Source organism: Rhyacophila brunnea, unplaced genomic scaffold (assembly GCF_057557595.1).
Source record: "Rhyacophila brunnea isolate RB1 unplaced genomic scaffold, BYU_Rbru_1.0 scaffold_8, whole genome shotgun sequence".
Lineage (NCBI taxonomy): Eukaryota > Metazoa > Arthropoda > Insecta > Trichoptera > Rhyacophilidae > Rhyacophila > Rhyacophila brunnea.
In genome coordinates, this window is record NW_028233350.1 from 32,174,285 (window position 1) to 32,199,597 (window position 25,313).

At 32.0% G+C, this 25,313-nt stretch overlaps 1 protein-coding gene across 1 annotated transcript in view; it reads right to left on the bottom strand.

Annotated features, from left to right (window-relative positions):
* The window catches only part of Grd (gamma-aminobutyric acid type A receptor subunit Grd), a 142,486-nt gene that overhangs the window by 21,607 nt on the left and 95,566 nt on the right, over positions 1-25,313 (bottom strand). Inside the window, exons 2-4 of the mRNA XM_085958664.1 lie at positions 23,798-24,001; positions 15,673-15,740; positions 9,655-9,878 (exon numbers count right to left, since the gene is read on the bottom strand). Coding sequence (XP_085814790.1) covers positions 9,655-9,878; positions 15,673-15,740; positions 23,798-23,996 — 491 coding nt within the window. The 5' untranslated portion in view covers positions 23,997-24,001. The remainder of the gene's footprint in view (positions 1-9,654; positions 9,879-15,672; positions 15,741-23,797; positions 24,002-25,313) is intronic.

Sequence of the window (25,313 nt, forward strand, 5' to 3'; positions counted from 1 at the left end):
CATAAAATAGTATTCTTTTAAACCTCTCGCTCTAATGTTTTAGAATATAGTCATATTTCGGTACATAACTGTGCAGTGGTGTTAGGATTTTTTTACATTTATTAATTTTTAAACGCATTTATAAAACCATTAGTATAATTTATGACGAGACAATTTTAGTAAAATATTTACGATAAAAATTATATTGATAATCTCTGTAATCCAAAATTTGACAAGAATTAGGCATTTTATTATTCAAAAAATGAGCAAGATTAACACATTTGATGATAATTCTAAAGATACTCATTATACGCTATGTCTTTGACCATTCAAGTGTGATAAACATCTAACGAATAATGATTGCTTTATAATAATTATTGACCTAAGAATAAGGTAGTGTTTTTTTTAAATACGCCATTTCTTTTGGCATTCCCCAGTGGTTAAGCTACAACATACGGCCGTAGCCATAAATTGACAAACTATAATTAAAGTAGGGAGTAAAATTATGTTGACGCGCATGTTTGAACATGTACCGTTTAAAAAAAAAGATTTTTTTTTCGGTTAGGTTAAAAAAAATAACAAAAACTATCTACATACTGTAGTCTCAGTTCAGTGAAAACAAACACGTTTGTCCGAAAAAGTTTAGTGTGTACTATTTATGTCGGATCTTAGCAGTCTACCTCCACACTTCGCAACTGCTGTCAATATACCTATAGAGGCCTATAGGTATACTCATTCTAGGATCCAAATTCGGTCATTTACTACGCTAGATCATGGAAAATGGAGAGACCCAGTGCTTGCACTATGTTCCGACCCTAGACCATGATTAAGGTGTGTGGGTGCGTAAATACAACGCATTTATAATATTTTATCGACCATTAATTGTAAGACGGATTGAAATATTGAATACAGTTCAGTAGAAATCCTTTAATATAATTTTAATATGACAGTAATAATGTATAATATAATCGAGTCATTAAACAAGTAACTAAATGAACTGAAAAACGAAATAATTGCTGTGTCTAGTAGATATTAATACTCTGTGATATGGGCACCGATCCAAAATATTTCAAACGAAACATAATAATAAGGGGGTGTACTGAAAAAAAAGCCTGACAGTTTCCGCAAAACATTTTGTTATTATAACGAGTCAAATATATATAACAAGAAACTATATTTACTGCCATCAATGTCATATAATATTATGTTATTTAATGATTACATTTCGTGGAAATAGTAACTAATGTCAAAGGCTGTAATAATTGGAAGTAGGCACATAGTTTCCACTATATATTTTTGGCTGAAAGGCGAAATATGAAGAATATAATATCTATAATAATTTGAGAGTATTAATTTAAATTTAAACATTATCAGAAACCCTTGATTAATAATTAATACCATAATAGTCTCTCACGTACAAAGCTTTTATACTATTATGAAAGTGACACATTAATATAAAATTTCCCTGAGCGTTCTTTATAAGGAAATTAGGTAGAGTTAGAGTTATTGTAATTTGATTGCGATTGAGTTCAATTTTCAACTAAATATAGTTATAATATATGGACTTGTTAAAAAATAAAACAAAAATGAACATATATAATTTTGAAAACCACTGCTGAGAAAATATATTATAACCAATAGAAAAAATCTTTGAAAAAAGTGAACACCCGGCAGGATCGAACCTGCATCTCCTGGGTTTACGCCCCAATTCGCGCATTATCCATTATGCTACGAGGTGACATACTAATGATGACAAACTTTAACTATTTAATACCTGCCCATCAGCGTTCTTCCAAATCAAACTACGATTGGCAATCGGTTTTTGTTTATTAAATCAAAGTAGGTACCTACTACTTCAATTACTAACCGACGTCACTGATTTCTCCAATATTTTATGATGTAACTTACTCGTAATTGCTAATAATTTTTAATGAACTATTTAGTTGGCATTCGACATCATACGAAGCACTTTTGTGGTAACCAAGTAACATGCGACCTCTTGCCATATTGGATAAATATCCATTTATATGTAAGTACCTATTTTCTAATATTTTTCTTAAAAATTATTGGTATTTTGAAGTACTAAAATATTCGTGCATTTATTTTTTTGAAAATTATTAGGTACATTATACAATTTGGTTAATTACAGCCCCCAATATTTCTTAAGACTGCGATTTTTTTAAGAAGTATTTTACGCTCCAATTACGAGACAGTACCATAAAGAATGCAATTTTCGCGTCAAAAAATTGTCAGCGGCTTCCCTGACACTCGAAACCAGCCCCCACCCCTGATATAGTGTCTCTTCATTCACTTGACCCTCCCTTGTTTATCGCCAGTAGCGTGACAAGTATTTTCGGAAGTCAAAAATCGCGGGAAGCATGATTGAAAGATGTCCGAAGTCATACGCTATAAAACGGTATTTTCTTCCAAGTTGGGCAAAGAAAATTCTACGAGTTTTTTATGTGAAAATGTTGTGGAAAACAGGCACTTATCGAATCTTGATGTGCTGACTTAAGCTCGGTTCAGACACGGCGGATGCAAACCGTGCGGGCTGATCCGCGCGAAACAGCAATCTGTTAGTCAACCGCCAAAAAATGGATCCCGTTCGGATTCCGAGCGGCTCTCTTTCTATGAAATGCCTTACGATGCATTATTTCGTACCTATTTTTTTCATTAAATCGTAGTTTAATAAGTTACTTCGAATTTGTAGTTAAGATTTTTGAATAATTCATAGTTTTAATTATTTTATTATCTAATTAAAGTAACATACGTATATAAACATACATATAAAATATTTTTTTTTTCAATTGACAAACATTTATATATATCAAAAAGGGATTTGGCATTATCATAATGGTACTATAAATATGTCAATACGAATAAGAATATAATTATTATGTACAGATAAAGTCCAGTCCAAAATACATAGGCATGGGCTTGAATAATAATTGAATCTTGTATGAAAACTGTTCACAAAATTATGATAACATAAGATTTTTTTTGTTGTTCTAGGACGATTAGGTGCCGGTACAACTGGGCGCCACGCAATCAAATGAAATTCGAAAATAAATAGACGTTCGTGAATTATAGGTACTTTTAAAATATATAAGTATTTAATATTATTATTTATATTAAAATTATTATATTGTTGTTTAATACTTGTTGAGAATTTATTAATATCCACACGTAAATAATGATTGCATTGTGCATATGTTTAAGTTCCAACGAGAAGAGAGTTCTTTTATTTTTATATCAGGCATGATAATTCTTAATCTACAATAAAAAAACGTTATGCTAAGAGAAAAATTAAAGTTACTGAATAGTACCTAGATAGAAACTGATTAAAATTCCTCGTCTACTTTCTGTATAAAATAATAATATAAATGTATGAAACAATGTAACGTACGACTATTTATTTAATTCGACAGTGCGGCGCCCAATTGTCCTGGCGCTCAGTTGTCCCATTCCCCCTTTTTTCATATCCTTGTATTCCACCACGGTTAGAAAATATTATTCGCGAAAAGATGTATCTTGGTTTGGACTAGGCATAAAGGTGAGTATATAAATGTTTCCTTTCGCACACAGGTGTATACGTGAATTGAGTTGTTTTCATTGTATTATTAAAAATGACTCAACACTTTTCAAACGATATATTTTCTATAAAACACAAAAGGTTTCAATAAAGCCATACCCTTTTTAACGTAGCGATGTACGTTTACTTGTTGATTGATGATTGGTTACCGGATGATTAAACATGCATTGTAAAAAAGGTGAATCCATAAATTTCTTTACTCTGACTTTACTGAGAAATTTGCTACATAATAATCTATTCATTATTTTTTCCGCTTTATTAATATTATGATGTGTAGTCATCCGATACGTATATTTCTTGGAAGTGAGCACAGAGAACATTTTTTTTTCAGAAATGTGATTAATCTTTCTTTAACCGATAAAAAAATCTCGAAAATAAATTATGAAAGTAGCAAAGGTTAAGCTATAATTAAGGAAAAGTGGAAGATACCTATCCTATTGCCTACGCAAATCTTTCATTTTTCAAATTAAAATAAAATTATTTAATACTATTTTTAGCGTAAAGTTTATGATCATGTCAAAAATCAAGGTCTTAAAGAAAAGTCCGCATATTTCTTTCCATAGGGTTACCAGGTACAAAAAATAGTATTTTTCTTATGAGTATTTTTCTTATGAGGTAATATTTTTATTTGTTCCGAGTAGCTAATTCAATTTTTTTCATTTTAATAAAGTGATTCGATTTTTTATATCTTCCGTACTAATTGCGATAGTATTTTTTTTTTTGAACGAATCAGAATATTTAGTTATTTTTTTGTGTATATTATAGTTTAGCCCTTTTAGTTTAGTAGGATATTCAAAATTTAGTTAAAGGGGACATCATTTATTAGTTCGAAAATGTGGTAACCCAAACTCCACTAATTCATGTCCCTACGCTTCTAACGGGGGGGGGGGGGACATGTAAGAAATTGATTAAAGTTGTACGTATCTAAAGAGTAAGAGTGACCAAAAATGAGGTACAAAAATATAAATATCAATAAACCATGTGGAAAAGACTATGTGCCGTAAGCAGATCCAATGTTTAATCAACGGGTGGGATCACAAAGAACTTGTCTTATCACTAGTAAATAATTTCTATAGATATATGTTCAAGTAAGCTTTTAGCAGTAACCTCAAAATTTATCATCAGACAAGTCATTTAAAATACAGTTGTTCTCTACGTTCAATATTGACTCTCGAGTTTAGAGCATTTAAGTTTGATACGAGCTACTTTCAGATCTCATGGGGAGATTGAACTATTTTTTACAATGTTTTTATTAGCTCATATTCTTATTTGTCCGGTACAAATCTTGCAATCGATTTTTAACTAATTTTTCCGACTAGCTAGACATTTGAAACTTTTAAAATATATCAGAAAACGATGCCAATGCATTCTTTTAATACTTTTAGCCATCTTTAAGTAGAATTGAATTCATTTTCAGTTAATTCTGTTTTGTATGAAAAGTTATTTCGGAAGAAATCTGTAATCCAATCCACTATTATTGGTTGCTATGTGGGTGGTCCTAGCAACTAAATTATTAATATATACGTGCGTTACTATGGAAATCAAAATGAAATTTCAGTATTCTATATTTGTTTGTTTGTTTTTTATTTACTTCATATCAAGTACAAGTTTGAGCATCGTCGCATTTAAACGTCAGCTGGAATCGCTTTAAGACTTATCAGTGAACTACTGGGCGATGTTAAAATAGACAGCAATGAGCTTTTTTAAAATTTATTTTTGTTGTGTAGATGTGACTTTTAATTAAATTATTACACATTTTTAAATGTTCGCAAATGCAAAACTTGCAATATTAAAATTGTTGGAAGATTGTATTCAGTAATTAAATACAAAACTTGATTTTTCTTGACTCTTCTAAAGTTCCTCAACCGCTTTCTTCATTACATCACCGACATGATATTTACTGCTAAATGTTGTGACAGGGCGTATTTAGTTGTAAAGTGTCTCTCCAAATTTGACTTATTGTTATGCGCCAATTTTCCCCGACAAATAATACAGGTCGATAGGCCATTTAAGTTTTGAATAAACGCGAAAGTCTCGGTCCTTCAACTTTAAATTCATGGTGTTAGTCTTCCGGTTTTCTTTGCCTCTTCTTTGTAGCCATGTCAAATAGGGCAGAGAGCGTTTGTAGCAGAGCCGCACTCAAGGGGCTAAAGAGCCACATGTGGCTCGCGAGCCGCGGTTTGCCGACCACTGTCATAGCCTGATGTGGTGTTAAAAAGAATATATATATATATATTCATATTACATATACATTTCACTATTTTTTTACTCGGTTATTCAGTGGTAGGTACTTAAGGTGTACAAAACGTTTAAAAGACTTAGATACCGCTGAATTGACGAAATATTTAAGTTTTTCGAAAAGGTGGAACGCCATGCATTGAAGCGAAAAGAATGGAATTAGCCTGCAAAGGCGTTAATCCGGTAGTGGATTGATCGGTATATGATAATAAAATTAAATATTACTGCATCCCATAAAATCTTTTTCGAACCGCCTCTGTTATTATTTCCTCGGGCAATATATTCTTAGCGGTATGAGACTAGGTAGGCGGCAATGGGGGTTGTTCCGTATTGCTGACTCGAAACATCGCTCGAGATTTTTTCAACAGCCTCGCGCTTAATTCTTCCTCAAGGGGTTGAAGGATTAGATATTGATAGACGGTGTTTTAAAATTTATATCGGAACCGTTCAGTGTTCTTATTTATATCTCTTGATTCTCCAAACAGTGGATTCGTTTCTATTGAAAAAATAATATCTTCGGGAAATCATTAGTGGGTTGTTTACGATTCAATAACTTTAGGAGTGGAGTCGTTGAATCGGTTTTCATTTGTTTGAAATATTGAGAGATTAATCTGTAAGTAGATTTTGTCGGAGCGGTTCTGTAAATATACACATACATATTGGCAGGTAGCGCTATTCAGGTCTAATGTTATTGTATTTTTAGTGGGTTGGTGAAGGTATTATCAGAATTATTAATATAATAGTAATTAAGACCATTAGTGGTGAAAAATTCCATTAATACATTTAATATAATATCTAGTAATTTGTTTCAAGAAAATGATATAGGAGAGATAATGATTAAGCCGTGATAATGAAGTAGCGTTATCTTGAAATCTTTGTTTTGAGAAAAAAAAAAGTTTAAGCACGATGAATCGGTCCAAAAACCAGCTGAGCGTCATTTCATGTCGATATCAATTAATAATAGTCTTTGATTGGTATGTAGATAAATGCATGGCGCGTAATTTAGACTGATTTATCGTGGAAAAGAGCGTTTTCGCGATAATCCCCCTTTTCTTGAAGAGGGGTTAATTCGGGATTACGATCCGGATAATAATTATTATTTTATCCCGGGAAATCTCTATTTAGATAAAAAGCTTTGAAATTAATTTTATTACCAACATACACTATATAAATTTGCACTAACAAAAATATATAAGAAATTTTATACTTATTTTTTACTTTATATTAATTTTATACTTTATTAGAATTTTATACTTTATATTATTAAGTACTTCAGATTTTCTTTGTTGATAATTTAGGAATTATTTAGAAAATATTTTTGTTTTTTTTCCTGATCCCACAATCCGGGGCGTAATCCAATGAATTTTAGAGATTATATTTATTAGAGAAATATTTTTTTTTTGGTGTTTAACAAAATCTTCTCATTTATGATGATTTTAACGAAGCCGACTCTGAAGTCGTTAGAAATCGACCGACATTGACTTCTAAAAAAACGCATTTTATTTTAAATATGTTTTTTTAATCGGTAACATATTATCGCTGCCTCAGTACAAGGGTACTATTTGACAATAACCTGTTAGGAGAAAATGACTCAAAGTTTTTGAATACCAATAAGAGAGTAATAATAATATATTATTATAATTATGTAAATATCCTAAAAAATTAAAATTTTATCTATTACCACCTTAAAATCTCTCCCATATTTAAATTTAAAAAATGTAATTAAGTGTTTTATTGCACTAAAACAATTATAATCCATTGCATGTAGATGTCATACAAATTTATCTGAAATATTATGGTGAAATAAATTTCTACAAAAATAGTGCAACCTTGCCCAGAAACCTTAAATGTTTCTCCATATTTTGTAATTCATAAGTAAAAACTGTCATTTTGTCAAATAGTGTACCCTTGTAATGAGGCAGCATTATGTCCTATTTTTATGGATTGTTTTCCAAAGTAAAATATTGATTTTATCATAAAATCATATAAAAACTAATTACAAAATTCTGGAATTTCAATATTTTCCAATAAATTGAATGAGATCCCGGCAGTACAAATCGAATATAAATGTGTCGCTAAGTTTCAAAACCCGCTATAACACTTTTCATTATGCTGAGAAAATCAATAAAAACTTTTTGAACTAAAAAGGTTTTTGAATGTTTCAGTAGTATTATAGCGGGAATTGATAGACGCATTGATTTTGTTTCATAAATGACAGTTAATCGTAGTGGATTTTGAAAGAGGCGATAAAATTTTCATGTAGAGATTTTAATAATTAATCTAACGATATAATTATATCTTAATTGTTTCAAAAGAAAGTTACAGGGGTTTTGAAATTTAGCGACACAAATCTGTGTCTTACAAATTACTAACAACGTCCGATGCTTGATCGATGAACGTTTCCCTATTCATTGCAACATAATTGTTATGTGTGAATGGGTATTGGGGTGAACAGATTGGACTTTTCAAAGTGTCCCAATAATTCACACTTTTATATTTTAATAATGAACCGGTTATACCTACCCGTTTTTCACAAGGTTGACTTCGGTTAACTATGTAATGCCAAATGTATAAATTCAAATAAATCACCCATTTTTTGTGTTACTTATATAAATTTAGTTTTAAGCAATGTAATAATGAAATATCATGTTTTGTTTTAAGTATTTCTGTGCCATGTTTTTATTATCAGGAGCTCGACAACCCAAGTTGAATTCTGACTTCCTCCAACCCTCTCTACTTGTCACTATCCAGAGTATCAGAGCAGAGTTATTCAGTATCTCGTTTTATTATTCCAAGTTCGTGTCATTTTCTGTTATATTCTAAAAACCTCAAGACATCAGTTTGCTGAAGTTCAGTTTTCTAGGTGGCTTGGAAATGTAAAATATATTCTCAAACAGACACGTAACAATTTGACTTAATCTTATTATAACAAAAAGAAGATCAAGCACAATTTAAAAATACATCTGAGAAATATATAACCATTAGAAAAAATACGACACCCAGCAGGATTCAGATGCAGAGATTCGCGTCTATGTGTTTCGGCTACGAAGCTATACATGTCCTATCTAATTGCAACGAAGTTAATTAGTGTTTTTACAATACCCACTCTCCGTAGCTGATTTTTTTCCAGTGGTTATATATTTCTCAGAAGTATTTTCAAATTATGTACCTACGTTCAATAAAAGAATGATACATTCTTAAAGCTTGTGAATTATTCATTGAATAGTTTATTAAGAAGATTGGTAATGTTATTCTTATTTCAATCAAAACCTTGTATTTTTGGTATTTCATCAAATGCCATCATTTTTGGAAGGGAATGTGGAATAATGGAAGACCCATGATTTTATAAATGGATACGTTACCACTCGTCCCTCACGAGCATTTATTTAACTGATTTTCGATGAGCCAGATGGAAAATATAAGAAAACTTAGTAGAACCGTATACCTATCTCGAAATTGCTATATTTACACTTAATGAACTCATAATTCGATCAAATACCAGAGATATAATATTCATTCCAAAATTAACTAAGTACATCTATTTTTAAATACTTATTAATACACTGTTATGTAAATTCTCATCTATAAAATAGTATTATATTGCGAACCTACATAATCATCTAAATACTCGTAATTATAATTTTGTGAGAACAATAGATGCGATGTAGGTATATAATGATTTATTATATAATATCACCTTCAAATTTATCGCATTTTGTTTATCTTATAAGATATATTAAAAAACCGCGACTTTAGTTCATTACACTAAACTTAACAAGCGTCTAATCTTCCCATGTGAAATACGTCAAATTATAATCGAATTGTCGGTGCTCGCAGGCACTTACCGCGACGAGTAGAGCACTTTCCCATTTTGATAGAGTCTGACGAATTTATTGGGCGTAGTAATGGTATGAAGGTAGCTCTGTTTTCCATTGTAGAAGTATGTATCTGGCTTCCAGATCTTCTTCAGCATGGAAATGCTCAGGGCGAGGGTCTCATTGGTGTCCGCTTGGAAGGCGAGGCGTCTATCGATCCAGGATTGACGGAAGTAGCAGTCCATCGAATACGTCTGAAAAATAGTTACAGTAATATCAAATTAAGTATTATTATTTACTAGTTACATAATATTATATTGTTGGAAAACGAAATTTCTTAATATTATTTTTGAGACTACAACAGGCAACAGGATTTTTTAAATGTGGAAAATTAATCTAATACAATAATAGTAAAATAGAAAAAAATAGATTTCGCTACAATCGCTCTGTAAAAATATTTTAAATGAATAGACTATCACTAATATAAAGCACTAAGTGCCAAAAGATGAAATCGATGCAATACATATTATAGAGTTTTAAGTTTATGAATCCTTATTTTTTCATTCTTTTGGGAAAGCGATTACAAGACTCGATCGTATCGCCATTTTCACACTCACATAGTTACGCTGTTAGGTTTTAAATTGTTTTATTCATAATACTCTTGTTCGGTTTATATTTTAATTTTCTTAGTCATTAACGATTTTGGTGGCGCATTGGACATTGGTTTTTATTATTTATTACTTATTTATTATTCGTACCTTTCAAGTGACACTGGATTTTGTTTCATTCAACACCCTAAAGGAAGTATGGCACATATTCTTGCACTAAAATGCAGAATGACCACCAAAATCCCCCGATCGGGGCATATGGCTACCATAATCTATACATATTGATATTTATAAATGATGACCGTGTTTTGAATCAGGATTTTATATTCGAGGGTACTAACTAACCCAAAAGAACGTTAAAGAAGTCTTGTCGAAAACAGTTATTTATCGGGCTAGATTGTTAAGAATGGCCCAAAAATACATCGGCCAGAGTTGTTCTGTGACGAAATTCCTCCCATGTCATATTGCTCTCTTGTAAATTTGTAAATTTTTGTCACTTACACTCTTTTGGCTTAATAGTCTCAATATGACCAGTATTAATCACATATTAAATTTAATAAACAAGATATAACTATTGGAACATTTATAATAGTTAATCGTCTTTTATTTAATATATAATCAACTACAAGCCTTGCCACTTCGTCATTGTGTGAAATGATCTTGTGACAAGGCTTGAAAAATATATAAAATGTTCGGAGTGTTCATCTCATTTTATTTGCGATATGCTATAACGTTTTCACTATAGTTTTATTATTTTTGACCAATGAATAAATGAAAACTAGGCAAATGGAAGCACGAGAGTTTCATTAGTATGCAAATTAAAATCTGACCAGATTAAATGAATATCTCAGAGAACAAGATGAGACGTGGTGACTTAAATGATAATGGGAAATTAAATGAACATTTCAGACCGACTGCTTCTGCTAATAGTTATTTATAAATGTATTTAAAGAAATGTTGGATTTTATTTTATTCTGAAAAAAAAATTAAAATCGTTGACTAAAAACCTTACTTCACTTAATTTTTATTGTTTCACAATAAACATTCATAAAAAAGTGTTTAAGAGCCTTCGTATAGTATAAAGGTTGAAATTGAATAATTTTGAGTATTTTTTAGAGCTAAGCTTGAATAATCTATAGACTGTGTTGACTATTTTTGTATGTGCTAATACCTATGTCATTATCACGTAACATAATAATTAAGTAAGCATTTTTATGTTCACTGGTCATTATGCTACCCTATTTTTTTCATATTAGAAATCAACGGTACCTACCTTAATAGTATTTTTATAAATATCGTCATAAAGCCATATTGTTGTAGGTATAATATGAGATGTTCGTGGTTATAGAACGTTTATACGTTTAATTTAATTATTATCTTACATTCTATTTTCTTTCGATGTTTTTCAATGTGTGTTTGGACTAAAGAGTATGGAACTATTAGATTAAGCAATTGGCTAATATCCATTTTTCGTAAAAATAAAAATCTATTGATTCAATTCCCACCCTGTGAAGGTCCATATTATAACTTTCTTAGGATCGGACATGGTTTAAAAAAATATATATTATTTAAAATTTTCATTGGAGTTTTGGAGAAATTGTCACATTTTGGGATCTGTATTTGCCTGTATGTACCTGTGTCACTAAGTCACGTATGTTTAAAAGAATAAACTATTGAATTAAATTAAAAAACAAATACAGAAAGAGTTGGCAAGAATTTATTCACAGTTATTATATTGTCAATCGAATAAACTTGTATAACATCAATCAAAGTGTATTTATGTCGAAAGTGATATTTCTCTGAATGTGTCGACAGGAGGTTGTCTAGATATACGAAATTCGAACGGCCCACCAAAAAGTTTTCGAATGTTTTTGATATATGGAATTGTCTGCTTTTAATGATACATGTATAGTTGAATTTGAGTTTGATATGGGCCTTTGGCGAGATTTAGTTTTCACCGTGGATATGTTTTGTATTTATAGCTGTCAAACACACTGCGTCAGTGGATCAAAACCATTCTCGTATAGTGAAAATAATATATCGAATTATAATTCCTGCATAACTTAAATTTATCTTCATTTTTTATGTACTTTTGTTTGTATTTGTAGGTATGTAAATGTAAGCATTAAAATCAATTTTCATGAAATACACTTAATTATAACTAGGTATTAATAATTTTATGGAATCATCTACAATTTGTTTCTTGAAAACATTATAACTTGGTAAAATAAAGGAAGTTATGCTTATATTATGTAAGTTTAGTTATAATTATAAATAATTTTATCATAATTAATTACCTAGTTGTATAAATATTACTATAATATATTCTTAATTACTTAATTAAATTAACATTTTCATATTATTGTCTTGTGCCATTTGTGAAAAGTTTATGAGCACTCCGAAAGAATGAATTGAATAATATGCAATAAACCATTTTTTTTATTCACCGAATAATTCACAAGATTTTGAGAATGTAACATTCCATATACCTATTGAACATACATAACTTGAAAACACCTCAGATATATACCCACTAGAAAAAATAATCCCGTCGAGCATCGTATTTTACCACGTTTTTATTAGCTCGTATTCTTGTTTGTCCAGTACAATTTTTTTCTTGTTTGTCCAATACAAATCTTGCAATAATCGATTTTTACTTAACTTCCCGACTAGTTAGACATTTGAAACTCTTAGAATATATCAGAACACGATGACAATGCATTCTTTTAAAACTTTTAGCCATCTTTAAGCAGAATTGAATTCATTTTCAGTTAATTCTGTTTTGTATGGAAAATTATTTCGGAAAATATTCGTAAAAAGTAAAACACTATTATTGGTTGCTAAGGGGGTCCTAGCAACTAAATTATTAATATATATACGTGCGTCACTATGGAAATCAATATGAAATGTCAAAATGACATTTCAGTATTCTATATTTATCCAGTATTTCTATCAAGTACAAAAAAAGTATTTATTAATACACAGAATTGTTCAACAGAAAATTTAACAACGTGGTATATAAAAAGTTCTTTTTATCTTGTAATTATTTTCAAATATATCTGAGATATTTTCAAATTTTGTACGAATAATATTCAATAAATGCATATTATGTACTTACGTGTCAGTATCTAAGTACCTACCTGTTTATTTATGTGTCTAATAATAATCGATTAAAAAGTAGAAGAAATTAATGAGGTACCTACTCAACGCTTAACAGAAAACTTAGTTAATTATAAACTTAGCTATTTATATTTTTAGAATATTTACTTTTCTACCATGAGAGTTCGTTTTCGCGTGTATTTTATCGATAAAATTATTAAATACACATGAAAATGCTTGGAGTTTATCCTGAACGATTAACATGTTAGCAGAAGGCAACATGTTAGCAGTGCGCTTACCGTTGAATTTGAAGCAAACGGAAATGCACAAATTAGAATTTCACATTTGATCGAGATATACTCTATTGGCGGAATCGGCAACTCATTTTCGATACGGAGGCAGCAATAAAATTAATCTTGGCAATTTTGACATTTTCCAAAGCTGGGTGGTATTTTTATTTCGATTTAAAGCGACTCGAATACCGATGTTTGCTTTCAAAATAGTCAAGCAATATGTGCACTCGAATACGGCTGGAATATCAGTCATTTAAAATTTAAATAACACGAAAGTGGTAAATCAAAGAGATGTACGTACCTTTTGTTCAAAAAACATGTTGTTTTACCGTAAAATCTTATTATCCTATTATATTTGTTTACATTTACTTATACGTACATATTATATTATTTATAAACTTCTTTGAAATCATTACTTTTTTGTAATATAGAGTGCCAGATTCGTCTTTCGGCATTTGCAGACATACTTACAAGTAATTTCAGAATAAAATCACAAACCGTCGTATAATCTATACGAGTCGCATAGACTCTGGAGTCATACATTTACAATTTTGTCATTTTTGAGTTAAATATACCAAGTGTTATACCTATAGGCATTATATATTATTAAAAAGAAAAATAGGTGGGCATCAAAAGTCATTTTAAACTATGTGAAAATCGTTGACAAATTTGTCATAACCAGAGGGTAGGAGCGGACCCTTTTTTGAGTTGCTTCGCTCCAGCTCCGCTTCGGGACCTAATACTTGCTCCATCTCCGCTCCAGGTTCTGCTCCTGTTCTGCTTCCGTATTACATGTATACAAATGTTAAAAAATAATAAAATAAGTACTCTAATTATTATTTCTATTTAACAAAATCACCGGCAGCAAACCGTCTTTTATTATCTGCCTCTTCACACTTAAAATTAATTTTAGTGTTGAAAATATCGTCTCGACACTCGCTTGGGTAGTGGGCAACTGGATACGACTCGACATGCCGCTTGAATTCGTATTCGTGTCAAGTAAAATATTTTCATTGAATTTTAGGATGAAAATTTAATAATAATAAAAAAAACATCTGGTGCAGTGGAGCACTAGAAATTTCCGGCTCCACTCCTGCTCCAGCTAAAACCCCATTGCTCTACTGCTCCGTGCTCTTGCTTTGAGCTCCGCTCCAACGCTCTGGCCATAACTCACAAAAACTGATGGTTTTTTACGATTATCTCAAAACTCGATTTTTGGAGTATGCGAGTTATGACTCTAGGCAACTCATATGGAGGTGTACCTACTGCTTTCTGTATAATTAGTATGTACTATCATTACCATCAACCATTCTCAGTCTAAAGAACTAATACTTAATTTAAAATAGTGTTTTATTGTAATCGTAATAAACATCGATTTATGGAATGTAAACGAGTTTTATTTATCTGCGATACCGGCTGTATATTATGAATTTTCATGCACCTAAAGACGCCGTAGTCTTTTGATTCTGTAACGAGAACGTGATTGAAAAAAAAACCTATCTCTGTACCTCTTACGTAATGAAGTGCTAACAGAATTTATGCTTTCAGAAAATTTTATGCTACGATTTTAAGACTATGTTAAAAGTAGCTTCACATATTAATATGTTCCAGTGTTGAATTTACCTCAGGCGAAAATCACGTTTGAATTTGCATTTAAATTTCGAACACCACGTTGACAAACATAAAAACGATTTAAGGAACTTTAGGACAGATGGAATGGTGTTGCGAGCACAAAAAATGGTGAGACTGAAGTGTTTGCGCGCTATTATGTAAAGCCGAACGTGAGGTTTTTAAATTTGTCCTAATACAATTTTCAAATATGGAGTGACGGAAAATATTTTGAAGCACACACTTATCGCATCGCCTGAAAAAAAGAAACTTTTTTTCTGAGGAAATGACGCATAAAATCGGCCATGTAAAGAATAGTTGAAAATATTATAATAAAATAAATAAGTATATCTATACCTAAGTATATACTTACTAGTAACAGCTATTTTAACATGACTTTGAAGAAATATAATTAATATAAGGGTATTCTCATTTCTTACCATATCTACCTCTGATATAGGCCCCATGCTTCTCACCACAATGTCAACTTCTACTACAGCAGGTGGACCTAGAAAGAAATTTACAAGGTAAGCATAACAGTATAATGTAGGTATGTTACTTGTAAGCATAATGCCTCTAGGAAACGAAAATAGAATAAAAGCTGTTAGAGTTAAAAAAATGCGTGTTCGTTGAAAGTATTCATCGTATTGTAACAAATTATTTAATGGTTATTTTTATTGTTAAAATATAGTTTAATAAGTTTTTTTGACTGCTTTTTCAAAAATGAATTAACAGTTTCAGTGTATATAGGTGCTGAAAATCATGTCACGTTATTTATTGACGGTGCTCCACATGGCTGAAACATGTGCTCGGAATGCCGCTTGAAAGTGCGTCACTCCGATCTCATCCCCGGATTCTGTTGTAGGAGAAGCCCCCATATTTTGCATCGATGTTGCTATAAGAGAAAAACTGACAGTATGCCTACGATGACTGAGTGGGTAATGTGTCGACTTATAATGTTATGGGTCCCGGAATCGAATTCCGGATCTAGCAAAAAAAGATTCACATATTATTTTTCAATGTGTGTTTGGACCCCAGAGTATGGACCTAATGGGTTGAGCAATCGGCGAACACAATTTATCATAACAACAAAAAATCTGTTAATACAACCACAACCTCTACTTTGTGAAAACCCATATGATATTATTAGGATCGGGCATGGTAAAAAAACTTAGCGCTGTGGCGATAATTATAGCGCGCCTTCCTGCTTGTATATTCTCCGAGGCTGGAGTGTGGCAGAGTGGTAGGTAGGTACATAATTGTTAAATTCCCAATAAATTGGTATTATTAACTTAATAAGCTTTAATGTTCAACTAGTATTATTATTATGTAAAAGGATTAATTGAAACTACTACACAATTGACAGATTAATATACTTTTACTTATGATCTAAATTTAAAATAGAAGTAAGTTTTATTTGATGTTTTTATAACAAAAGATATATTACGTAACATGTCGTAGTACTTTATATTAAATATCACAAATTTTTTTCGAGTTCAGAGTTTAATAAAAAGTCATATAATATCGGAAATAGTTTCCATCGGAAATGCGATGCAGTGAAGAGGAAAGTGCGAGGTGCGAAATAAAAAAAAGTCCATACGGCATGCAACGGTGAAACGAGAAACACAGGGAATCCCCAGGGATCGAGTCTCACATTCCGGATAGAGCAATATATCCGTTCGGAAATCATGGCATAAAAATGCGGAATATCCACCATACATCCGAATGACATGACATACCAGATATATTTGCTTGAAACGCAGACATTAAATCAAGTTGGTGGAACGTATTATTACGATTATATTGGGAATGTTTTGCAGCAGTGGCGCACCCAGGATTTAATATTGGGGGGGGGGGGGGCAAGGAGGAGAATGTAAATTAGTCCTATAGGCTCTTTTTCTTCTTCACAGCCTAATTTCTTGTTTATCAATCTTCTGTCTATTGCACTCGGTGTACCTACACCATGGTCCCTACATCCTGAAACGGGCCCTCAGGCTAGGATATTTGGCGGCCCCCCTACCTACCGCTAAGATTAAAGGCAGTGTGAAACACTACATTAACGTTTTTCAAACTGTGTTTTAGTTCAAATTAAGGGTACTTATACAGTGAATTATTGGCGATTTTTAATACGTCTACTTTAATAATGGAGCTGTCGAGTATCGACACATAATAATCAAAAAAAATATTGCACAATTATATAAGTAATTGAAAATGGTCATCGCCATGACGTATAATAGCGCCGCAGGCGACTTTTTTTACTATTAAAGCTAATTTATAATGTGTGTTTATCTCACTTATCTGGTCAACCCGACACGCCGGGCCCCCACAGCCCGGGCGCCCAGGCTAGAGCCCTGTCAGCCCTCCCCAGCCATGACCTACACCACTCCGGAATTCGGGTGGACACCAAGAATTTTTTGACAGTTCCATTAGGAATTGGGTTTCTAAAAAAACCTGAGATTAGTCATTCAAAATTTTTGTGTTAGAAATTAAAATCTAAGAAATTTTTCTAAAAAGGGTGCCGGAGAATTATTACAAATCATTTTTTTGCCGTGTTTTTATTTGTCTAAGCCCAAAGGTATAGTTTATTAGCTTTCAATTTGAATGTTTAAAATCATTCTGATAATTTTCATTTTTGGGGGGTGCCAGGGCCCCTTGGCCCCCCCTGGGTGCGCCACTGTTTTGCAGTGACCTGTTACTGTGTAAGAGACTGTACTGTGTAAGAGAGTGTATTTTGATAAAGCCTTTGAGGACAATAAAAATATATTAAATACCTTAGATTAGCCAGATGGTTCGTGGATCGATTCGTATAATCTGAACGAGGATACTCATCAGCTTAATAAATTAGGATTGAAGCTTTATAATAATATAAGAAAAGAACATAAACAATGTACCATCAGATACTGGATGCTGTTGAGATTTTGCATAATGTCACTAATGAATAGTTGCAAAGAATATTAAATATAAATATGTATCGTTTGATTTTAAACATATCTACTGCAATAAAAAAATATTATCTTTGATAACTCGTCATGTGGAGAAAGGATATATGGCTATCTATATGGCTATGGCTATATATATCAATATGGCTAGGAAATCTGATGATGTTGGTGCAGTGACGTCCCGTGGGGGTAGGCAGATTGAGCGTCGCTTGGGGGCGGCAGATACTCGAAGGGCGGCAAATCGAGGAGAATCATTTGGTATTATATAGAAAGAGCTACCTAAACTTAGTTATATTATAACCAGAGCGTTGGAGATGTTTTGTTCCGGATGCTTTTTTTTATTATTACCCAGTAGGTACTCGCAGCGATTTTAGTATGATGTCACCACGCTCGACTAGTGATTTTTTTATTTTATTTTTGACTGCTCAGTTTCGTATACAAATGCTAATAAACTTGGCGCCTAGATATTTTTATAAATGTTAAACACCACAAACGAATAATAAATCAGTCATAATAATATAATGCCATTTACTCGGATTTAAGAGTTCCTTTCATAACAGTGGTAGGTATACTGCGCAAAAGCCAATTTATGTCGCGCCATGGTTATTAAAAGAAAATAATATTATATATATCAACGTTGGTAACGAAACAAGGAGAATTTATGGTAGAGATTTATAGGTAGGTACATACCGTATTTTTAAATTTATCCAAATATTTTTGCCAGTCACTAGCGAGATTTAAAAGTTGCCGGATGTACCTATTGCAAATATATACCTATTCATAATGCTTATTAATCCTCATTGACATTTGAAATAATCAATTAGTATTCGTGCATATAATAGGTGTTTACGTTAAGTACCAGCTAATTGTAATAAAAATGTACACTAGTATGTAGCTACCTAGATTATATCATATTTATCGTGCTGTGAATACAATACTGTGCAATAACTTCTTTTAAGTCGTTTTTTTTTTGTAAACATATTTTTTGCTGATAATAGTGTGGATTTGTAGTTTACTTCAATCATCAACGGTTGAATGTTGAGACTATAATTAATAGTGTATTTATGATTAAATTTAGGTTTATATTAAAAAAATAATGAGGAAAATTATTTTGTTTACATGTTTTAGGGTACAATAATAGCATAGAAAAATGGTGTGAAAATAATACATCTGCGTAGGTATTACTAAATGATACAAACCTAATGTGTCAGACATATCAACCAAATGGCATCTCAGACTCTGGTGATTTGGGTTAGTGTCTAACTAATATTATATTTATTCGCTTATTTATTTATTGATATCTAAATTTAATTTTGTATGTTTCAGCTTAGTGGTAGGTGTATATTTTGTTAGTAATGTATCCATACCATGGCCCCCACAAGGGGGGGCTGACAGCAGTGGCGCACCCAAAACATTGAAATTGAAAGCCAATAGATTAGACAAATAACAACACGGAAAAAATGATTTGAAATTCTCCTGCACCCTCTTTCAACACAAACATTTCGAAAAACTAATGTCGGGTTTTTTTTGAAACTCAATATCTAATGGAAATATCAAAAAATTCTCGGTGTTCACCCGAATTCCGGAGTGGTGTACACCAGTGGCGCAGCCAGGGGGGAGAGGGGGCAAGGAGCCCTGGCACCCCTAAACATGAAAATTATCAGAATGATTTTAAACATTGACATTGAAAGCCAATAAACTATACCTTTGAGCTTAGACAAATAAAAACACGGCCAAAAAATGATTTGTAATAATTCTCCCGCACCTTTTTTAGAAAAATTTCTTAGATTTTAATTTCTAACACAAAAATTTCGAAACACTTATGTCAGGTTTTTTTAGAAACCCAATACCTAAGGGAACTGTCAAAGTCCACCCGAATTCTGGAGTGGTGTAGGTCATGGCTGGGGAGGGCTGACAGGGCTCTAGCCTGGGGCCCGGGCTGTGGGGGGCCCGACGTTTCGGGTTGACCAGATAAGTGAGATAAACACATATCATAAATTAGCTTTAATAGTAAAAAAGTCGCCTGCGGCGCTATTACACTTCATGGGCATGAACATTTTCAATTAATTACTTGTATAATTGTGCAATATATTTTTTGATTATTACGTATCGATACTCGACAGCTCCATTATTAAAGTAGATGTATTAAAAATCGCCAATAATTCACTGTATAAGTACCCTTAATTTGAACTAAAACACAATTTGAAAAACGTTAATGTAGTGTTTCAGTAGCAGTTAGCGGTAGGTAGGGGGCCCGCCAAATATCCTAGCCTGAGGGCCCGTTTCAGGATGTAGGGACCATGGTATAGGTACACCGAGTGCAATAGACAAATGACAGATAAAAGAGAAATTAAGCTGTGAAGAAGAAAAAGAGCCTATGGGACTAATTTACATTCTCCTCCTTGGGCCCCTCCCAATATTAAATCCTGGGTGCGCCACTGGCTGACAGGGCTCTAGCCTGGGGCCCGGGCTCGATAAGTGAGATAAACACATATCACAATTGTGCTCTAATAGCAAAAAATTCGCCTGCGGCGCTATTTTCCTTCAATAATGATATTATTTAAAATTATGTGGTTACACAATACAACTTTTATAATTGTGTAGCGATACTCAAAACCTCCATAATTCAAGTGTATGTATTAAAATATACAAAAAAACACTAAATATACACATCAATTTTAACGCGTACACCATTTAGAAAACATTATTGTAGAGCGTCACATTGCTTTTATTCTTAGCGATAGGTAGGGGGGCGCCAAAGATCCTAACATGAGGCCTGCTTCAGGATGAGGGGGCCATGCTTCATACAACACATTTCTTAGATATTGGAGTAATGAAAGGATGATAAAAAAATGGGGCGGCATTTTGACGTTGCCTAGGGGCGGCATTTTGTCTAGGGACGTCACTGTGTTGGTGATTTAATGTGATTGGGACAGGGCAGAAAGACATATTAGATTTCGCCATTTTTTTGATAAAGGACAGCACCGTACAACGAAGAAGAATCCACTGAATAGCAATAAAATAAATTATTACTCAATATACTATACTAGAGATATTTCCGTTTATGAATTTTACGAAGACGCCGGAACTCATATGGTCTCATCGAAAGCTTTCAAGTAGGTACTTACCTAAATCTTTTCAAACTTAAAGCATTGCGAGCCGAAAGATAAAGTACGCGCAGGTATTGCCAAAATGTACTTTGGATTATTTGTATTTTATTGTAAAATGTATAAGTAGAAACTGTGAGTATTGAAAATTTGTTTGTTTTTATAGAAGGAAACGGATGTTTTTAAGCCGTTTGGTAAGCTTTTCATCAGTTGTTTGCAAATTGACAGCAAGTTAGTTTTCCACTAGGAAAATTCAGTATTTTTAAAAAGTGATGAATTAAATTTACGTATTTTATAATATAGTTGAAAAGAGTACCTGATACGATGAGTATATACTCATAATAAATTATTATTATCTTATTATCAAATTGAGGCATTAGTCGTTTTCATACATTTATGAACTAGAATTCCTAGAGAATAGTTTTATAAATTCGTCACTAATATCACTATTACACTAGTATAAATTTATGTCACTAGGTATGTATTCACTATATTGTTACATTTTTTCAATACACCTCTACGGATGTAAGAATACACCAATTTGCACTATTCGTGGCCTATTTATTTTCTGTACCTAAAAGGTTCCAAAAAGTAATTATTTACATATTTTGTACCTAAATTATAATATCACTGTTTGTAACAGAACATAACAGAAACTTGATTTATAGTCCATTGACCATTCATATTAATGATGTTAACATATCGACTATAAAAAGGAAAAAGGACGTAATCTACATACATCGAATTTTACAGGATGCACTAAAACGTTTTTTTTTGTGGTTTTCGGTTAGTAAGGTTCGGTAAGTCAAAATACAAAATACACTTAACCGTGAAGTGCATATTAATTATTAAGTTAGTTTTAATATTCACTATCTGATATTAATTATAGAGTTAATTAAAGAAAAACCAACAAAAATGATGGTAAAGCCTTTTTTCCGACTTCACTTCCTTTTTTGTCAGCTAAATTTAGATAATAAATCGGCATTTGTAGCATACATCCTTTGGACACAACGTGTATTTAGTCGTGTACAATGTATTTTATTTATTTTTAAAACATAATTTTTCCTTTCTAGAGTCGACACTGGCTTTCGGGTACAAATATTTTGTTAAACAAATTATCGTAATTAAATTTGTTTCAAAAACAAGGTAAACATAAAAAAGATTAGGAAAAATAAGGAGTAGCTGGTATCGATATGTTTTCATATTATATTGAATTTATAAAAGCGGATTACGGCGATACTTATTACGTCATGACATATGAATACTCTTAGCTTATAATGTATTTCCATGTACGTAAATATATGTCATTGACGTCTAGATTCATTGGCAAATTGAAAACGCAGTTGCGTCCATATGAAGATGATATCAATGCGTAGATTAAAGGAACCCCAAATCCGAATTTCCTCAGATTTCAATCAAAGTGGAGATCTATTTAATTTAATTTAGGCGGTTCGGTAACCTACTCAAATTACCTACTCGTTTTTCAATGAACTCCCTTTGCTCATAAAAAGCAACGCCAGTATCGAGAAAATATCGCCTTTTTCGCAATTTTAGCCTCGTAAGAGGATTCAATGATTTATTAAATTTGTATTACTTCTTAGTATTTTTTTATTATTGGTACTGAATAAACACAAGATTTAAGAATGTAATTTTTTTGTTATAAACAATTACATAATTAAAAAAAAGCCTCAGACACATACCTTTACATATTCTTTAATTATTATTTAAGCTATTGATCCGTCTTAGATTAATGCGAGTTATTTCTAATAACTACGTTTTATCTAATTCCGTTAATCGAAAGTCGATCGGCTTTGTAATTAATTAAGGTAGGTAAATGACATTACTAAAATAATTGTAATTGACACCTAGCGGTACGTTTTAGTACTTTCGGAAAAGGATTTTTTTACTCAATCCCGAATAGGTACACTTGTACATTTGTACCTATACTAGATTCTTTATTATAGAAAATATATAATTTTGAAACTTCAAACATTTATATACTTATGTCAGGATCATAAACATCAGCCGGAATGTATCCACTTATCCATGCTCATTTCGAAGATTACGAGAATTTTCGGTTATATGCATTGCGTTGCCACATAGTTTATTTAACTTAATTATTTTACAAATTTATTGAGTGTATTTCAAGTCTATGTGCTACTAGATGACTAGATTGATCCAGCAATTGTCCCTTATTCAACCTAAATATTCAGCCTTACTCAAATTGAGGTTTTTAGCAAACTTGTTTGTTCCCTTATCCAATTATTTGCCTTTTATTTTTTTGTGCTATGTCCACCATTATATACCTCTGTTGTGTTATATTTTTATATACCTATTTACATATTTTGTTATTTACATACTGTTCTATAATTTATAAAACTTGACATCTATAAAATCTGCCAGAATTATGTATCAAATCATACTATGGACTGGTATGACAAAAAAATCACCATTTAAGATACCTACCTATATTAAATCCTAATTTATACAATGTGCAAGTATTTAATGATTAGACTAACCTCCATAATCAGGCCGTACACTGTTATCATATCCTCGAAGCAGTCCGTTGAGCAACAACGAGATGTTCTTGTGGTCGTTCATTTGCGTGAAGACCTTTGATGGATACGGCAGTGGAAGAGGGGCAGGGAGAGCGGCGGCCCCCGTTAGGACTGCAACCGCTGCCCACGCAGCAGCGCGGCTTTCGCATCTCTTCATCATGAATCCTGGATTAAAACAAATAACCTTAATTATTAACGTCGTCTAATAAGCAAAATGTTCGTTGTATAATACGTAAAATGGCGTCGATCAATGATAATGGTACCTGTCTTCAGAAATTAAATCATATTTCACAGTTATAAGAGATTATTTTCTATGGCATAGAAATGTCAAATGAAAATACTTAATTAGGAAATATCACGGTGAGTTGAGGCGTTTGAAATATGGATATACACTTATAGAAGAATGCAAAATAGGAAATTACTTTGTTTGCTCCAAAGGTGACCATATGGGTCTCCAGAGAATGGTCTGTACGTATACCAGCTTAAAATCCATTGGACCGAAAGAATCAAGAAGTTCTGTATAATATTATAACTAGAAAATTATTGTATCTCTGTCACATAATGAGAGGATAAAAAAATTAGGTCTTCACGAAAAAATACTTAAACTCTGACGGCTAAAATTATTAACTATGGTACATGCTTTGCCTACTGATTCTCTGATGCTGGTTGTCCAAATTTGAAAGGAAATTAATAAATTTCTGGGCGAGGGTTTACACGTCATTCCCAAAGCGCCGTTCGCGGCCGACTGCATTCTCTCGCAGCCGCGCTACTTTTGTGACTTTATTTTTCGTTACGACTGTGAGATTTTTCGTAACGAATCGGCCCGGGAGGTCAAGACAAAAGCATGTATCCATGCTAATATAGCATTCTCTATATTATATCTTAAAAGAAAGAACGACTGTAAATATGGAAAAGAAGGCGGCTCATTTCTTGGATCAGTAATCTCCATAATTGGCACACGTGGAACTCCACCTAATTGTTATGAAAACAGTCAATAGAGCATTGATTGCTATTTTATAACAAGTGTCGCATACTAGATTACTTTAACCTGGGCATGGGCAAAATATTACAATATTTATAAAACCAGTCGCCAAATATTTAATTCATATTAACTAAATAAGCTAATTAATATTATTATTAAAAAGAGTTTTATTTGAAAATAATTTATTTTAGAAGTTATAGGCACAAAAACTTTTGAGATTGTTCGTTTTATATGTACAAGTTCTACTGTAATTCAACGAGCAAGAATTTTGGATATCGAATTAAGATGCATATCTTAAAAATAAGACAGTTTTAAAAGTACTCTCTATTTTAATACTCCTTTATCGAATCTTAAATAAATTTCACAATCATTATGAACTAATAAAAAGTTCTGAAGTCCATAGATTATTAAGGAAGATTTTCTGCCTATTGATTATTAACGTTAACTTTTATTATAATTTAAGATATATATTTATATTGCAACTTTCAATAATAA